Source organism: Oncorhynchus gorbuscha, linkage group LG16 (genome assembly GCF_021184085.1).
Source record: "Oncorhynchus gorbuscha isolate QuinsamMale2020 ecotype Even-year linkage group LG16, OgorEven_v1.0, whole genome shotgun sequence".
Classification (NCBI taxonomy): Eukaryota; Metazoa; Chordata; class Actinopteri; order Salmoniformes; family Salmonidae; genus Oncorhynchus; species Oncorhynchus gorbuscha.
In genome coordinates, this window is record NC_060188.1 from 75581594 (window position 1) to 75598334 (window position 16741).

At 41.5% G+C, this 16741-nt stretch overlaps 2 protein-coding genes across 3 annotated transcripts; one reads left to right on the forward strand and one right to left on the reverse strand.

The window, feature by feature from the left end:
- Positions 1-8384: 8384 nt before the first annotated feature.
- LOC124000494 lies at positions 8385-10762 on the forward strand. The gene is made up of 2 exons (XM_046306885.1): positions 8385-8674; positions 9694-10762. Exons 1-2 carry the CDS (start codon positions 8545-8547, stop codon positions 10539-10541), a joined length of 978 nt encoding a protein of 325 aa, XP_046162841.1. The 5' UTR covers positions 8385-8544; the 3' UTR covers positions 10542-10762.
- A 176-nt stretch (positions 10763-10938) lies between these two features.
- Positions 10939-14367, reverse strand: LOC124000495 (E3 ubiquitin-protein ligase RNF185-like). 2 transcript variants are annotated; one of them, XM_046306886.1, is made up of 7 exons: positions 14256-14367; positions 13211-13422; positions 13033-13051; positions 12788-12900; positions 12620-12671; positions 12080-12197; positions 10939-11960 (listed from the first exon to the last, which is right to left on the reverse strand). In XM_046306886.1, exons 2-7 carry the CDS (start codon positions 13375-13377, stop codon positions 11863-11865), a joined length of 567 nt encoding a protein of 188 aa, XP_046162842.1. In that variant the 5' UTR covers positions 13378-13422; positions 14256-14367; the 3' UTR covers positions 10939-11862. The 2 variants fall into 2 exon arrangements, with proteins under 2 accessions (XP_046162842.1, XP_046162844.1); XM_046306888.1 differs by lacking the exon at positions 14256-14367 and having other exon boundaries at positions 12067-12197; positions 13211-14238.
- Positions 14368-16741: the final 2374 nt, after the last annotated feature.

A 16741-nucleotide genomic window follows, 5' to 3' on the forward strand; every position in this document is an offset into this window, starting at 1 on the left:
CTCTCCATACTCGTCCTGAGGTGCGTGCTATTCGGCTGGTGAAGATGGTGCCAGCCTCACGCACCAGGCCTCCTGTGCACCTCCCTAGCCTTGCACGTCCTGTGCCATCTCAGCACTACAGTGCTCCTAGCAGTGCTAACCGTGGCGAGCGTGGTGCTGGTCAGGCACCGTGTTATGTGGTGGTTCGCACGGTGTCCCCAGTACGCGTGCTTAGCCCGGTGCGCTACATTCCAGCTTCCCACATCTGCCGGGATAGGGTGAAGATCCAGCCAGGGCGGTTAGTGCCATCCCAGCTCTCAAGATCTCCAGTATGCCTTCACGGTCCGGTCCATCCAGTGCCACCTCTACACACCAGCCCTCCGGTGGCAGCTCCCCGCACCAGGCTTCCTGTGCATGTCCTCGGCCTAGTACCACCAGTGCCAGCACTACGCGTCAAGCCTACAATGCGTCCCGCCTGTCCAGCGCTGCCGGAGCCTTCCTCCTCTCCAGCGCAGCCGGAGTCTCCCGCCTGTTCGGCGCTGCCAGAGCTCCCGCCCCTCAGTCCAGAGGCGCAAGAGCCCCTCATTCCAGAGGCGCCAGAGCTCCTTAGTCCAGCGCTGCCAGACTCTTCCAGATCCACCAGTCAGCCAGACTCTTCCAGATCCGCCAGTCAGCCAGGATCCGCCAGTCAGCCAGACTCTTCCAGATCTGCCAGTCAGCCAGACTCTTCCAGATCTGCCAGTCAGCCAGACTCTTCCAGATCCGCCAGTTAGCCAGGATCTGCCAGAACCGCCAGCCAGCCAAGATCTGCCAGATCCAACTACCTGCCTGAGCTTCCTCTCAGTGCCGAGCTTCCTCTCAGTGCCGAGCTTCCTCTCAGTGCCGAGCTTCCTCTCAGTGCCGAGCTTCCCCTCAGTCCCGAGCTACCCCTCAGTCCCGAGCTGCCCCTCAGTCCAGTGGGGTTCTGGGTGAGGACTACTAGGCCATGGTCAGCGGCGAGGGTGGACTATCCAAGGATGCGAGGAGGAGGGACTAAGACTTTGATAGAGTGGGGTCCACGTCCCGCGCCGGAGCCGCCACCATGGACAGACGCCCACCCGGACCCTCCCCTATGGTTTTTGGTGTGCGTCCGGGAATCCGCACCTTGGGGGGGGGGGGTCTGTCACGCCCTGATCAAAGTATTTTGTGTTTATCTTCATTTATTTGGTCAGGCCAGGGTGTGGCATGGGTTTTTGTATGTGGTGTGTTGGTATTGGGATTGTAGCTTAGTGGGGTGTTCTAGTTAAGACTATGGCTGTCTGAAGTGGTTCTCAATCAGAGGCAGGTGTTTATCGTTGTCTCTGATTGGAAACCGTATTTAGGCAGCCATATTCTTTGAGTGTTTCGTGGGTGATTGTCCTTAGTGTCCTGATGTTCTGTGTTTATGTGCACCAGTATTAGGCTGTTTCGGTTTTCGTTACGTTTATTGTTTTGTAGTGTTTTGTATTTAGATTCGTGTTGCTTCAGTTTAATAAACATGGATCGCAATCTACACGCCGCATTTTGGTCCGACTCTCCTTCAGATGAAGAAAACCGTTACAGCAGCATCATGCTGTGGGGATGTTTTTCAGCGGCATGGACTAGGAGACTAGTCAGGATCAAGGGAAAGATGAACAGAGCAAAGTACAGAGAGATCCTTAATGAAAACCTGCTCCAAAGCGCTCAGGACCTCAGACTGGGGCGAAGGTTCACCTTCCAACAGGACAACGACCCTAAGCACACAGCCAAGACAATGCAGGAGTGGCTTTGGGACAGCTCTCTGAATGTCCCTGAGTGGCCCAGCCAGAGCCCGGACTCTAACCCGATCGAACATCTCTGGAGAGACCTGAAAATAGATGTGCAGCCACACTCCCTATCCAACCTGACAGAGCTTGAGAGGATCTGCAGAGAAGAATGGGAGAAACTCCCCAAGTACAGGTGTGCCGAGCTTGTAGCGTCATACCCAAGAAGATTTGAGGCTGTAATCGCTGCCAAAGGTGCTTCTACAAAGTACCGAGTAAAGGGTCTGAATTCTTATGTAAATGTGATAGTGTATTTTTATACATGTATTTGTTGCAATAATGCCATGGTAATAATTTATTAAACATTAGAAAGAATAGAAAGAGAAAATAGGGTGGCTATATGTGAGGCTACATGCTATATGCTGTAGGCCTAAAAGGTACCTTCAGTGAGAATTTGGGCTACAACAATGTTATGTAGAACAATCTAGGCAATGCATGAACATGGCAAGGTTGAAAGAGAGACAAGGGGTCAGCAATTATATACCCAGGCCACCCAAAGATGACGTGAAGGTCATTCTACAAATAACTGTCAGTAGCCTGGAGACCGGCCTGGAGTAGTTTTTCTTAGTACCAAATCATTATAGCAAGAGGACCTTGAAGACAGGATAACATACAGTAGATAGCAAAGGAGCTGTTTACCCGAGAAGTTGGAGAGTTTGCTAGAAATAAAATGAGCTCATGATAAAAAAATTTTTTAAACACTTGTGAACATGTACCATGTACCACCACTTGTACCATACATAGATAGTTTATTAGTTCATTTCCCAGTGGAATTTCCAGCTTCACATACTGGAAAATGTCTGTCTGGAAGCATTTTATTTTAATGATTGCTGCACCAGCAGGTGTCTCAAGATAAAAAAATATTAAACATTTTGACAATAAGTAATTTACATAATCAAAATTGAATAGCAATATAATTTATTCTGAATCCATTATGGTTGTGTTTATCGTCTTGTCAGTTGAACACATTCAGATTTGAACTGTTTTGACCTGGTTTATATTATTTATGGCTTTCAAGATACTTAAATTACTTAATTCTAATTTTGTAAACATACTGTAGGCGGGCATTAAATGTGATATGGATTATTCCATTTATTTCAGTAAATGTAACACTGTAATCTTACATTTTCTCAATTGTATGCCGTAAGCTAATAACTGTCATGTCTGTTGTACAGTTCCCTCCGTAATTATTGGGACGGTGAAGCATTTTTTCTTCTTTTGGCTCTAAATCAAACAAGGACTATGAGGTTAAAGTGCAGTCTGTCAGCTTTAATTTGAGGGTATTTTCAATCATATCGGATGGACTGTTTAGAAAATACAACACTTTGTGTACATAGTCCCCCCATTTTAGGGTAGCAAATGTACTGGGACAAATTAACTTACAGTACCAGTCAAAAGTTTGGACACACCTATTTTTTCTTTATTTTTTACTATTTTCTACATTGTAGAATAATAGTGAAGACATCAAAACTATGAAAGAACACATACAGTTGAAGTCGGAAGTTTACATACACCTTAGCCAAATACATTTAAACTCAGTTTTTCACAATTCCTGACATTTAATCCTAGTAAAAATTATGTTTTAGGTCAGTTAGGATCACCACTTTATTTTAGAATGTGAAATGTCAGAATAATAGTAGCGAGAATGATTTATATCAGCTTTTATTTATTTTATCACATTTGCAGTGGGTCAGAAGCTTACATACACTCAATTAGTATTTGGTAGCATTGCCTTTAAATTGTTTAACTTGGGTCAAACATTTCGGGTAGACTTCCACAAGCTTCTCACAATAAGTTGGGTGAATTTTGGCCTATTCCTTGTGACAGAGCTGGTGTAACTGAGTCATGTTTGTAGGCCTCCTTGCTCACACACGCTTTTTCAGTTCTGCCCACAAATTTTCTATAGGTACGAGGTCAGGTCTTTGTGATGGCCACTCCAATACCTTGACTTTGTTGTCCTTAAGCCATTTTGCCACAACTTTGGAAGTATGCTTGGGGTCATTGTCCATTTCGAAGACCCATTTGTGACCAAGCTTTAACATCCTGACTGATGTCTTGAGATGTTGCTTCAATATATCCACATAATATTTTTTCCTCATGATGCTATCTATTTTGTGAAGTGCACCGGTCCCTCTTGCAGTAAAACACCCCCATAACATGATGCTGCCACCCTTGTCAAGGTTGGGATGGTGTTCTTCGGCTTGCAAGCCTCCCCCTTTTTCCTCCAAGCATAACGATGGTCATTATGGCCAAACAGTTCTATTTTTGCTTCATCAGTCCAGAGGACATTTCTCCAAAAAGTACAATCTTAGTCTCCATGTGCAGTTACAAACAGTAGTCTGGCTTTTTTATGGTGGTTTTGGAGCAGCGGCTTCTTCCTTGCTGAGCAGCCTTTCGGGTTATGTCGATATAGGACTCGTTTTACTGTGGATATAGACATTTTTGTACCTGATTCCTCCAGCATCTTCACAAGGTCCTTTGCTGTTTTTCTGGGATTTATTTGCACTTTTCCACCAAAGTACGTTCATCTCTAGGAGACAGAACGCGTCTCCTTCCTGAGTGGTATGACGGCTGCGTGGTCCCATGGTGTTTATACTTGCGTACTATTGTTTTGAACAGATGAACGTGGTACCTTCAGGCATTTGGAAATTGCTCCCAAGGATGAACCAGGCTTGTGGAGGTCTACAATTTTCTTTCTGAGGTTTTGGCTGATTTTCCCATGATGTCAAGCAAAGAGGCACTGCGTTTGAAGGTAGGACTTGAAATGCATCCACTGGTACACCTCCAATTGACTCAAATGATGTCAATTAGCCAAGAAGCTTCTAAAGCCATGACATCATTTTCTGGAATTCCAAGCTGTTTAAAGGCACAGTCAACTTAGTGTACAGTGGGGCAAAAAAGTATTTAGTCAGCCACCAATTGTGCAAGTTCTCCCACTTAAAAAGATAAGAGAGGCCTGTAATTTTCATCATAGGTACACTTCAACTATGACAGACAAAATGAGAAAAAAAAATCCAGGAAATCCCATTGTAGGATTTTTAATTAATTTATTTGCAAATTATGGTGGAAAATAAGTATTTGGTCAATAACAAAAGTTTATCTCAATACTTTGTTATATACCCTTTGTTGGCAATGACAGAGGTCAAACGTTTTCTGTAAGTCTTCACAAGGTTTTCACACACTTGCTGGTATTTTGGCCCATTCCTCCATGCATATCTCCTCTAGAGCAGTGATGTTTTGGGGCTGTTGCTGGGCAACACAGACTTTCAACTTCCTCCAAAGATTTTCTGTGGGGTTGAGAACTGGAGAATGGCTAGCCCACTCCAGGACCTTGAAATGCTTCTTACGAAGCCAGTCCTTCGTTGCCTGGGCGGTGTGTTTAGGATCATTGTCATGCTGAAAGACCCAGCCACGTTTCATCTTCAATGCCCTTGCTGATGGAAGGAGGTTTTCACTCAAAATCTCACGATACATGGCCCCATTAATTCTTTCCTTTACACGGATCAGAAAAACAGAAAAACAGCCCCAAAGCATGATGTTTCCACCCCCATGCTTCACAGTAGGTATGGTGTTCTTTGGATGCAACTCAGCATTCTTTGTCCTCCAAACACGACAGGTTGAATTGTTACCAAAAAGTTATATTTTGGTTTCATCTGACCATATGACATTCTCCTAATCTTCTTCTGGATCATGCAAATGCTCTCTTGCAAACTTCAGACTGGCCTGGACATGTACTGGCTTAAGCAGGGGGACACGTCTGGCACTGCAGGATTTGAGTCCCTGGCGGTGTAGTGTGTTACTGATGGTAGGCTTTGTTACTTTGGTCCCAGCTCTCTGCAGGTCATTCACTAGGTCCCCCTGTGTGGTTCTGGGATTTTTGCTCACCGTTCATGTGATCATTTTGACCCCACGGGGTGAGATCTTGCGTGGAGCCCCAGACCGAGGGAGATTATCAGTGGTCTTGTTTGTCTTCTATTTCCTAATTATTGATCTCACAGTTGATTTCTTCAAACCAAGCTACTTACCTATTGCAGATTCAGTCTTCCCAGCCTGGTGCAGGTCTACAATTGTGTTTCTGGTGTCCTTTGACAGCTCTTTGTTCTTGGCCATAGTGGAGTTTGGAGTGTGAATGTTTGCAGTTGTGCACAGGTGTCTTTTATACTGATAACATGTTCAAACAGGTGCCATTAATACAGGTAACAAGTGGAGGACAGAGGAGCCTCTTAAAGAAGAAGTTACAGGTCTGTGACAGCCAGAAATCTTGCTTGTTTGTAAGTGACCAAATACTTATTTTCCACAATAATTTGCAAATAAATAAATTTAAAATCCTACAATGTGATTTTCTGGATTTTTTCTCTCTCATTTTGTCTGTCATAGTTGAAGTGTACCTATGATGAAAATTACAGGCCTCTCTCATCTTTTTAAGTGGGAGAACTTGCACAATTGGTGGCTGACTAAATACTTTTTTGCCCCACTGTATGTAAACTTCTGACCCATTTGAATTGTGATACAGTGAATTATACAGTGAAAAAATCTGTCTGTAAACAATTGTTGGGAAAATTACTTGTCATGCACAAAGTAGATGTCATAACCGATGTGCCAAAACTATAGTTTGTTAAGAAGAAATTTGTGGAGTGGTTGAAAAATGAGTTTCAATTATTCCAACCTTAGTGTATGTAAACTTCTGACTTCAACTGTATGGAATCATGTAGTAACCAAAAAAGTGTTAAACAAATCAAAATATATTTTAGATTCTTCAAAGTAGTCCCCCTTTGCCTTGATGACAGCTTTGCACACTCTTGGCATTCTCTCAACTAGCTTCACCTGGAATGCTTTTCCAACCGTCTTGACGGAGTTCCCACATATCCTGAGCACTTGTTGGCTGCTTTTCCTTCACTCTGCGGTCCAACTCATTCCAAACCATCTCAGTTGGGTTGAGGTCAAAAATTGGGGAGGCCAGGTCATCTGATGCAGCACTCAATCACTCTCCTTTGTCAAAATGCACAGAAATACACTTTCAACATCAAATATTAGAATAGATCATAGTCTTGGTAAGATATGTCTTAGTGATAAGGTCTTTCACCGTGATATTTAGTGTATGTGTATCTCAAAATTTCAGGTTCTCTTAGCAAACATCCTAATGGCAATCATCGTACTGCTGGGATCAGGCATAATAGCCGGTTACTTCTATAAGAGGTCAGCTGAAGGTGGGAAATGAATTCCTCAGACATTCAACATGCATAGCAATGAAGAGGAACGAGGAAGGAATCAGAGATACAAATCACTGCGACTCTGAGCAGGTATAGAGGCGGTCCCAGTGCACATTTTTATGCTATAAGATATCACTGCACGGTTCATGGAGATCTATATTTAGCCAGCCAATCTGATTGGCCGTTTGCATGTTTATGATCTTAGGTCATCAAAGTGTAGTAGTTCAGCCTTTTATAACAGGGGGCTACTCATTTCGTATACAAGGATTCAGTTGTTATCATTCAATTAGTTCAGAGAGGGATTGGCAGTGAACATCAGCTTGGAGCCAAATTAAGCAAATTGAGATGATCTATTCAACAATTATGTGAATGGATATTAAACAGCGACCTGACTTGTGTCTTTATACCCAAGGACCAGAAGCTCAAGAGGCAGCAGGAACAAGAGGCAAGTGAGCGAAAGTTGCCTACCTCTCTCTGGTTTCTCCAACCAGGCCTGTGAAATAATGGATGAGAATACGATGGCAGTCTGTGTCCAACAGACACCTGCTGAAGAGGAGGACAGGGTGCAGAAGGAAGGAGAGGGGGACAGGGAGGGTGGTTGGGTGTGGACCCCCTAATGGATCAGGCAGGTACCCCTAATGGACTAGCAGGTACCCCAGAGGTGTGAGAGGAGCAGGACGAATAGATGTGTTGTGGAATGATGCCCTTTCTCTTTCCTTTTCAAATGCTGTTTTTGAACACAGCATGTAAAAACTAAAATGTGTGGAGGCTCAAATAATGGGAATGGTACAGAAAAGGTCTCAGGACAGCAGCGGGCTGACTTCACACAATGAAGAGTTGTAGGAGCAATGGAAGATGTATCTACACAGAGTTTAATTATGGTTCTTCAGTGGCATAGGCTGTATGTTGAATAAATGCTAGTGGTGGCCTACAGTATTAGGTAAATGGTTACTTTTTGTGCCTGTGATTTTGACAGAAATTATACTTTCTTAATCAATTAAACATCCCATCTCATTATATTTTATATAATTTTCCAGTATCTCTGCTAATGTCTGGGCTGATGTGACAGTTGTCATGTCATACAATCAGATATTTAGACAATTAAAATAAAAGTACTACTTGAAATGAGACACAGCATTTGCAGATTTCTTCCATAGTTTGTTTGCACTTAATTTATAATCCACATTTATTTAGCTATAGCCTAATGTCTAGTATATATTATATTATGTATATTTATGAGAGTTAGGTTGTTCCTGATGAGCACTCCTTCAAAACAGGTGTTCCAGAGATGGTTTATAAGGTTGCTGTGTGCTTTGATTGGTTGTCCTCGGTCTAAAACTATTCAGAACACGGGATTGTACTGCCCTCTTGTGATGAGTAGGGATATGACAGAATAAGTAGGACGGGCAGCGCACGGACACGCATGCGGTAGCGGATCGGCTCGCGATATTCTGTACATACCGCTTTGACGTAACCACGCGGAAAGGCGGGGGACCGTCGCTTCCGCGCGCGACCGACCGCATTCTCAAGTCAAGATGGACGAAAAGTTGATATTGTCCGTTTTTAATTTTCCTGAGCTGTATAATACAACTTTGCCAGATTACCGCAATGGTGAGACAAGATCCCTTGCTTGGCGGAGAATCAGCGCGTTGACAGCACTTCCAGGTAAACTATGGTGTTTCTACAAATCATCAAGTTGCGTTGACGCAAATGTTTGAGCTAATCTTAGCGAGCTAGCTAGTTTTAAGCATTCTGACTTGTTTGTCGAAATGGGGAAAGTTGAGAAATTATGGCGTTTGTTGTATTTTATACATTTTTATCAAGTGAATAGCATCTGTATACGGTGAGTTTTAATGGCACATCGCCGCAAGAACCGCGTGAATCATATTACGTCAATGGGGAGGCAGACGAATTCGTGAGCGCAGCGGCGCAGACTGCAGACACCGCGGCACGAGGGGAAAAATGTTCCGTTCCCCACCCGCGCAATGAGCCACGAGTAGATTGGCATCGCATCTTCCACGCATTAATTAAATTGACTAACAAATGCCATCAAATGGAGAACACTGCACTTTTTTTACCGACCAACTCAATGGGCCTCACATTTACAGTTTATAAGTAGGAACTCGATTAGGTTCCATCTGAGGGAGTTATTTATTACACACTGGCCGTGGTTGGCCCGGACAATGGCCGGTCACATCATCATGCGAAAGCGGGGTCGCCTTGGTCATGTTTTCGACAGGGTACATGGTCCAGAAACATATTTTCCATCAAATGTTTAACTCGTTTTCGTTGGCAGATACGTCTTTATCCAAAGCAATAACTTTTGCACGGGAAAACACAATCCTATTTACTCACGTCCATTTTTTTTGCCGACTTTACGGTCGGACAGAGCGAAACACGAACCCCAAACCTGGGAGGCAGCCCTGACGCCCCGGTGAGATTAATCGAACCCCCTCATTGGGATGGAGGGATGTGTTTAATCACCTCAATGCTCCCGTTTTTTCTGACTCATTGGCCAAAAATACATTGTTAATCATACTAGTTACTTGTAAATATTTGTTTCCATCCATTTAGTCTCAAATATTCTCCATGTTTAGCTAGTTAAATATGAAATGCATCAAATTAAGTCTTGAGTATGATGAATCCATATTGCATCATTGATATCATTGATTTATCCCTTTTAGCTGAAGAGTGCAAAAGGAAATGGAAGAATCTAAGAGACCGATACTTCAAGGAAGTACGACAGGAGAAAAGGAGTAAGGAGGAGACAGGGGAGCGCACCACCAGTCGATGGAAATACAGACAACTTCTGAACTTTCTTCAACCATTCATTAAACCTAGAAATGGCAATGCAGACCATGACAACCAGGAAAGCCCTGATACAATCAATAAAAGCACACAGAGTGAGATCAAACCTGTCAAAACACTCAACACAGCCCTGGTAAACAACATGAAAACCCCTACAACCCAGGTTGGGACCATGTCGCAGCTAGCCTTTGTGACACAGCTGTCCCCAGCACAACAAGGCACCCAGATGGCCCAGCTGGCTTTCCTGGCCAAGCTACCACCAGGTGCCCAAATATCCCCAGCGCCCCAGCCAACCTCAGCTCCCCAGCTATCAACATACACAACCCCCCAGCTATCAACATACACAACCAGGAAGAGGCCTCAGACACGACAAGAGTCCCCTGCTTCACCATGTTCCTCAAGCACTCCTGCCAAGCTCTCCACAAAGAACAGGAGGCTGCTGGCCAAAGAGAAAGATCACAGATCAGATTCCATGATCCCTAACCGACAGTGTGATGAGGATGAGATGTTTCTTCTAAGCTTCGTTCCTGCCTTGAAGAGGCTAGCCCCACAAAAAAGATGTGAGACCAAAATTAAGATCCAACAGATAATGTATGAGGCAGAGTTTAGTGTAGATCAGCCATTGACTGTCAAAGACCCACTGGTGACAGTGTCCAATGAACTGCCAGAGCCCGTGCCTCAAGAAGACCAAGGGCCAGAGTCACAAGAAGAGCCAGAGACATAACTCATTCTTTTTTTGTAGGGCCTACAGGGGTTGTTCTCAGTGGAAGTTCTATTGTTTCTTTGGACCTAAAGTATTTTTTTGTAAAATATATTTCTCTCCTAAAACATGAAGAGCCAAGTTATTCATCTGTTTTTAGAATAATCACATTTTGTGGTATCATATTGAGATACTTTTATATTTTTCACAAGAGTTGATTAACCAAATAAATTATTTTAATAGATCTTAAAGCATTTTCTGTTATGAAGGCAAGTTAACCCAATTGAAAATACAATGGGCTGTTATGTTTCTTTGAATGGCATTAAATGGTTGCAGCCTGATTAGAGAAACATTGACTACCCATACGAAGATGTTTGTTTAAAGTTCTCTCTGTAGGATATGAAGCAAACAGTCTATTACAGATGCTTATGCTATTTTAATAATTCATTTTTTATATTAAACTTTTTATTACAGTGAGAAAGTGGTGAAGTAAAAATTGATTAGTGAGGGAGCACATCAAACAGCACAGTAACAGCTTCTGCTACTAATGACATTCATCTTGATAGTTGTCAGGTTGAAGAAATCAAAATCTTTTACACATCCCCCCCAAGTTCTTTATATAAGCATATGCATTAGAATTCTACATTTCCATTTGTACTAAATAAGTCTTACTAGTGGCAGACAATGACTCATTCAACCAAAAATAGCTCCTTTAAATTGTAAGCTTAATTTCTGAAACATGAGAAATAGTTAGCAAAATAGCTCCTATGGCAACTGAGGACATACCATTTAATATCATTCAATAACTTAAACCCATATCAATACTGCTTCTTTGGACTATTCCCTTGCTGACACCACACAATGTCCTACTTACTGTATTGTTAATATGGCTGCATACTGGTAATGTTACTCAAAAGGCAATTGTGTCAACAATTTAAAAGTCTATCGCCAATTATACACCTCTTCCCGACTTGATATTCAGTTCAGAAACAGGACATACTGCTCATAATCTACATCCATACAAACAGAGGGTATATCCAATACCTTACATTTACTGATTTGCCATTTTTTCTTTTAAAATCTGGTTCTATTGCCAGCCAAGGAAACTTTGTCTATTAAAAAACACACCATTGATGGAAATGAAGAGGTAGGGCCATTTTAAGACTTCTGTAGGATTCATAGTACAGATGTAATCAAAACAGTTTAATCTCAATTACTGAAAATAAACCAACGGCAAGTTCAGAGGACAATACTTAGAATGTGGATAAGTACAAAATCAAACAAGTATCTGGAAACAGAGTTAAGAACTGTCCAAATTGAGCCTTAGTCCTGGCCACCCAGACATTTATGTGATTAGTAGCCAAAACACAATCACCAGAGCCACAATTAGAAAGAGTTGGGACAAGAACTGTTCATCCATGTGCTGGGGGGTCCCAGGGGCAGCTGTGTGGGGTAACCAGAGGAGAATGAATCAACACTTTAAGGTAGAGGGGGCATTCACAATACATTTTTGATGAAACATTGTTACAATACACAATGCTCAACCTACACAGCTAAAGTACCTGGGTGTGGTCTTCCATCATTGATGTTAAAAGCTGTAGAGAAAATGCCAAATGGAAAGGCACCAATGCCAAAAGACATCTGGAATCCTCCGTTTCCAAAGCCAAACCCCTGAAATCCCTGTGATGGGAAGACATTGCACCAAACCAGGGTTATAACATGACTATTCCATATGTACAAAAAAATTGACTATAACAGGTGTTTCGATGGAGAGATGATGTGACGCAATCGCTAGTGCTATAAGTTTCGTCATTCTCAAGGGGTTAAATAAATAGAGCTCTTCAGGCAGGGCTTAATAGGTCCTAGTGAGAAAGTTAATTCTGCTAATGAATTCAGCTATGGGCGGGTTCACTACAGCATCCTGTGTCATAGTTTCATCATGAATGGGTAGTGCAATACAGCAGCCAACATTGCAAACACAAGTGATACACAGTAGAACTATCTGTATTGATCTTTGCTAACATCCTTGCTAAATAATTGTGCACAGTCTGAAAAGTGAGAGTAATGGCTTGGTGATAGTGGTTGTATTACACAGTACTTACACGATTTTCTGGCTCTGGCCTCTGTCCTTGTGGTCGAGGAGGCATTCGCTCCCTAACAATGAGAGACAAGTTGTTGACAACAGTAGTTTGGGATGTGGAATTCAGAGTAAATAACAGGATTGTATGGAAACTGAGCTCCCTGCTTTCATGTTGAGTACACCAACCCACCGTGGGTCCTGCTGGCCTGTGCTTCCCCTGCCGTATAGTGGGATGACTTTGTCTCGACTGATGCCTGCCTTGCACACTGGACACACTTGTATGTTAGGTCTGGTCTCTAACCACTGCATAAACATGGGGGGGGGTTAAGATTGCATGATATATTCAGAGTAGCAGTAAAACATCCATTGGTAAAGGGTCAGGTGGCAGCTGATGACAGTGGTTGTGTAAAATAAATTACGTATCAATTGACTTACCTGATGTAAACAGGGCCAACTAGATGATACAAGGAATGTAGAGGATGGGAGAGAGAATATATATTAAATTACTATATTGAATTATGTGCACAATACCCTCTCCTGAGTACCAGATAACGAAGAATGTCCCTCAATCAATCACAAATACAGAACAGTCTCACGACAAGAGGGTGTTTACCAAAAGAGATGCCCACACAGACTGATCACCGCATCCTTGGAGGTGTCCAGGCAGATGTTGCATTCGAAGGTGCTGTCCTGATTGCCACCCTCCCCAGCAGCAGTCGAGCTGCTGGGGTTCTCAGTGGCGGTCGAGACAGTGGCTGGTGGGGGGGCAGGACTAGCCATTTTTTCAGGAGGTAAAGTGGGGTGATGTATCTAGCCACCCCCTTGCTTGTAGATTATAATGTGTAAATTAATCCAAACAGATGAGAATCGAGATATGTCAAAGTCAAACTTGCGTTATGATTTACACTAAATGTTGCTTAACAATGCTCCAATGGCGTTAGAAAAGTTACCACATTAACTAACGTAGCAGCTAGATCCAGTATGCTAACGTTGCGCGTTTCTAGAATAAATGTTGCTACTAGTTTAGCGAGCTATCGGCGTAACATCAAATCACACAATTGACTACCTCCTTGCGTTTTTCAAACACATTTTCGGTGTCGTGGGTACAGATATCTAGATAGAAAGACACCTATTCGTTCAAGTTAAATTCAAGTTTCAGCTGATATCATCACTATAGTTAGCATCCAGAAGTTGTTTGGTGATTACTTGTGTATCTGCTGCTACGCCGATTGGTTACCAATGGCCGTGTTCGAGAGGCTCAAAATCGCAATGTATCATGGGTAAATGTGTCTGACTGATTTACAAATAATATTATTTGAACATTGTAGTTTATTTCCCACCTCAATTGGAATGTGGCAAAAGCGTTTACATGATAGGATAAATATGATTAAAGATGACCAATTCAGAAATCGCTCCGGCATTTCCTAGTTGCTAAAATTCGAATAGTTCGTCTAATTTCAGTTTATGTGACAAAACAAGCAAGTCTAGTGTAGAGAATACTTGTACCATCTAAACCGTTGTGAATGGTCTTTTCCATAACCCCAAATATTATATGTTCAACTGTTTGAAGCTGGTGAACAAAACGTAAAAACGGGAAACACAGATCTATCATTCAGACTTGCTTTCAATGAGAATGATAGATTTATACCTCACATTACCATGTGAATTGTGTCAGATCCCCAAAAAGATACATAAAGCAGGTAGTTCAATGGTAAATCTCGTCCTAAACTGTGCTTTTGGCCGTTAACAAGGCGACCCAAAAACACCAAAGGTGGCTGTGTTCGAGAGCATCAAAATGACTGGGAGGCTGGGAGGCTGCCAACGGACTAATCTACAAATCACCTCGCATCATAAATAAAGAATCATTATCATTGGTAGATCAGTCAGTCACATTTTACCCATGATACATTGCGGTTTTGATTCTCTCGAACAACCGAGGTATAATAAGAACTGGAGACTGCATCCAAGATGTTTTGGGGGAGTTTTGATTTTTTTTTTATGCATTACACAAACATTGTACAAAACAATGTACAGATATCACACATAACAAAAACCATACAAATAATTAATAAATCCAGAGAGACACAATTTTTTATTATGCTATAGATAGATAGATAAATTACATTTTGACATACTGTAGACACTTCTTTAATACTTTGGTATTTATATATTTTTGTTGTGTTATATAACATTTAAAATCAATTAGGAAATGTTTTAAAATATCACATTTGGTAATGCTCATAGGTTTATTTTATTTGTTTGATTTCACCTTTATTTAACCAGGTAGGCTTGTTGAGAACAAGTTCTCATTTGCAACTGTGACCTGGCCAAAATAAAGCAAAGCAGTTCGACACATACAACAACACATAGTTACACATAGTTACACATGGAATAAACAAACATACAATTAATAATACAGTAGAAAAATCTATATAAATGAGGTAGTATAAGAGACTTAAGGCAATAAATAGGCCATGGTGGCAAAGTAATTACAATACAGCAATTAAACACTGGAATGGTAGATGTGCAGAAGATGAATGTGCAAGTAGAGATAGTGGGGTGCAAAGGAGCAAGATAAATAAATAAATACAGTATGGGGATGAGGTAGATTGGATGGGCTATTTACAGATGGGCTATGTACAGGTGCAGTGATCTGTGTGCTGCTCCGACAGCTGGTGCTTAAAGCTAGTGAGGGAGGTAAGAGTCTCCAGCTTCAGAGATTTTTGCAGTTTGTTCCAGTCATTGGCAGCAGAGAACTGGAAGGAGAGGCGGCCAAAGGAAGAATTGGCTTTGGGGGTGACCAGTGAGATATACCTGCTGGAGTGCATGCTACGGGTGGGTGCTGCTATGGTGATCAGTGAGCTGAGATAAGGCGGGGCTTTACCTAGCAGAGACTTGTAGATGACTTGGAGCCAGTGGGTTTGGCAACGAGTATGAAGCGAGTTTACTGATCTTATCACTAATATTATTTTCATATTCGTCCAAAATATTTCACTATGCAAACATTCACAAAATAAATGCTACATAGTCTCATTTTCCAATTCACAAAAGCCACAATCCTCTTTAACATTAATTCAATATTTTGAAATAAGACTATTACAAGGATAACATCTGTGAAGGGTCTTGTAAGAGACTTCTCTTACTTTATCAGTTATCAAATATTTGTGTGGATTAGTCCACTCACATTGCCATTTCACATCAAGATTCCCATTGAAAAATAGCAGCTGTGGTAAGCTTCCTGCTAATAATTTCTCAGACGAAATTGTTGTTAAATTTCTGATGTAATGTATTGATACATTTCTACACTATCACTGTAATTTAGTGCATGTAATGAAACGCTTGATCGATCCTTCAGTAAAGTAAGGATTCTATTGGGATTAGCGTTCATTAAAATGTCATATTCCTTACACAACATAACAAAGTAATATTTGGCTAATAATTCATTGTAAGTATAAGGACTACCCTTATCATTTATAAGTTGATTAACCACAAATATATTATTGGCAAACCAATTATGGGTTTTATTTCTTTTTCATTTCTATCTAATATCACAGTTTTTCCAAATAAAACATTTGTGTGGAGATAAGTTGTGCTTGTATAACAAGGACCAGCACATTAGATCTTGTTTATGAAATGTTGCACATTTTACAGGACGTTTACGCACAGCATAAGGGCATTGGAGTAAAAAATGAAGCCACCCAATTTTCTGGAGAAAGAAAAAGTGGTATTATATTCCAAAGACTGTAAAGTGTTTTGAGATACAGTGCCTTGCGAAAGTATTCGGCCCCCTTGAACTTTGCAACCTTTTGCCACATTTCAGGCTTCAAACATAAAGATATAAAACTGTATTTTTTTTGTGAAGAATCAACAACAAGTGGGACACAATCATGAAGTGGAACGACATTTATTGGATATTTCAAACTTTTTAACAAATCAAAAACTGAAAAATTGGGCGTACAAAATTATGACTAACATGACTAACAGTATCAAATGCTTTTTTGAAATCCCAAAATAGAATAACAGGATTGTCATCTAATACAGTGCATTCAGGAAGTGTTCAGACGCTTTCCCTTTTCCCACATGTTGTTATTTACAGCCTTATTCTAAAATTGATTAAATAAAACAATTTCCTCCTCAATCGACA

Bases quoted from the DNA above. Each gene is read 5' to 3' on its own strand.
- LOC124000494 (XM_046306885.1), top strand. From the start codon at position 8,545: ATGGACGAAAAGTTGATATTGTCCGTTTTTAATTTTCCTGAGCTGTAT. The intron at 8,675-9,693 runs GTAAACTATGGT...TATCCCTTTTAG, and splicing joins CGCGTTGACAGCACTTCCAG to CTGAAGAGTGCAAAAGGAAA.
- LOC124000495 (XM_046306886.1), bottom strand. From the start codon at position 13,377: ATGGCTAGTCCTGCCCCCCCACCAGCCACTGTCTCGACCGCCACTGAG. The intron at 12,672-12,787 runs GTGGGTTGGTGT...TCTCATTGTTAG, and splicing joins ACAGGCCAGCAGGACCCACG to GGAGCGAATGCCTCCTCGAC. The intron at 12,198-12,619 runs GTAAGTACTGTG...TTCCCATCACAG, and splicing joins GGCCAGAGCCAGAAAATCGT to GGATTTCAGGGGTTTGGCTT.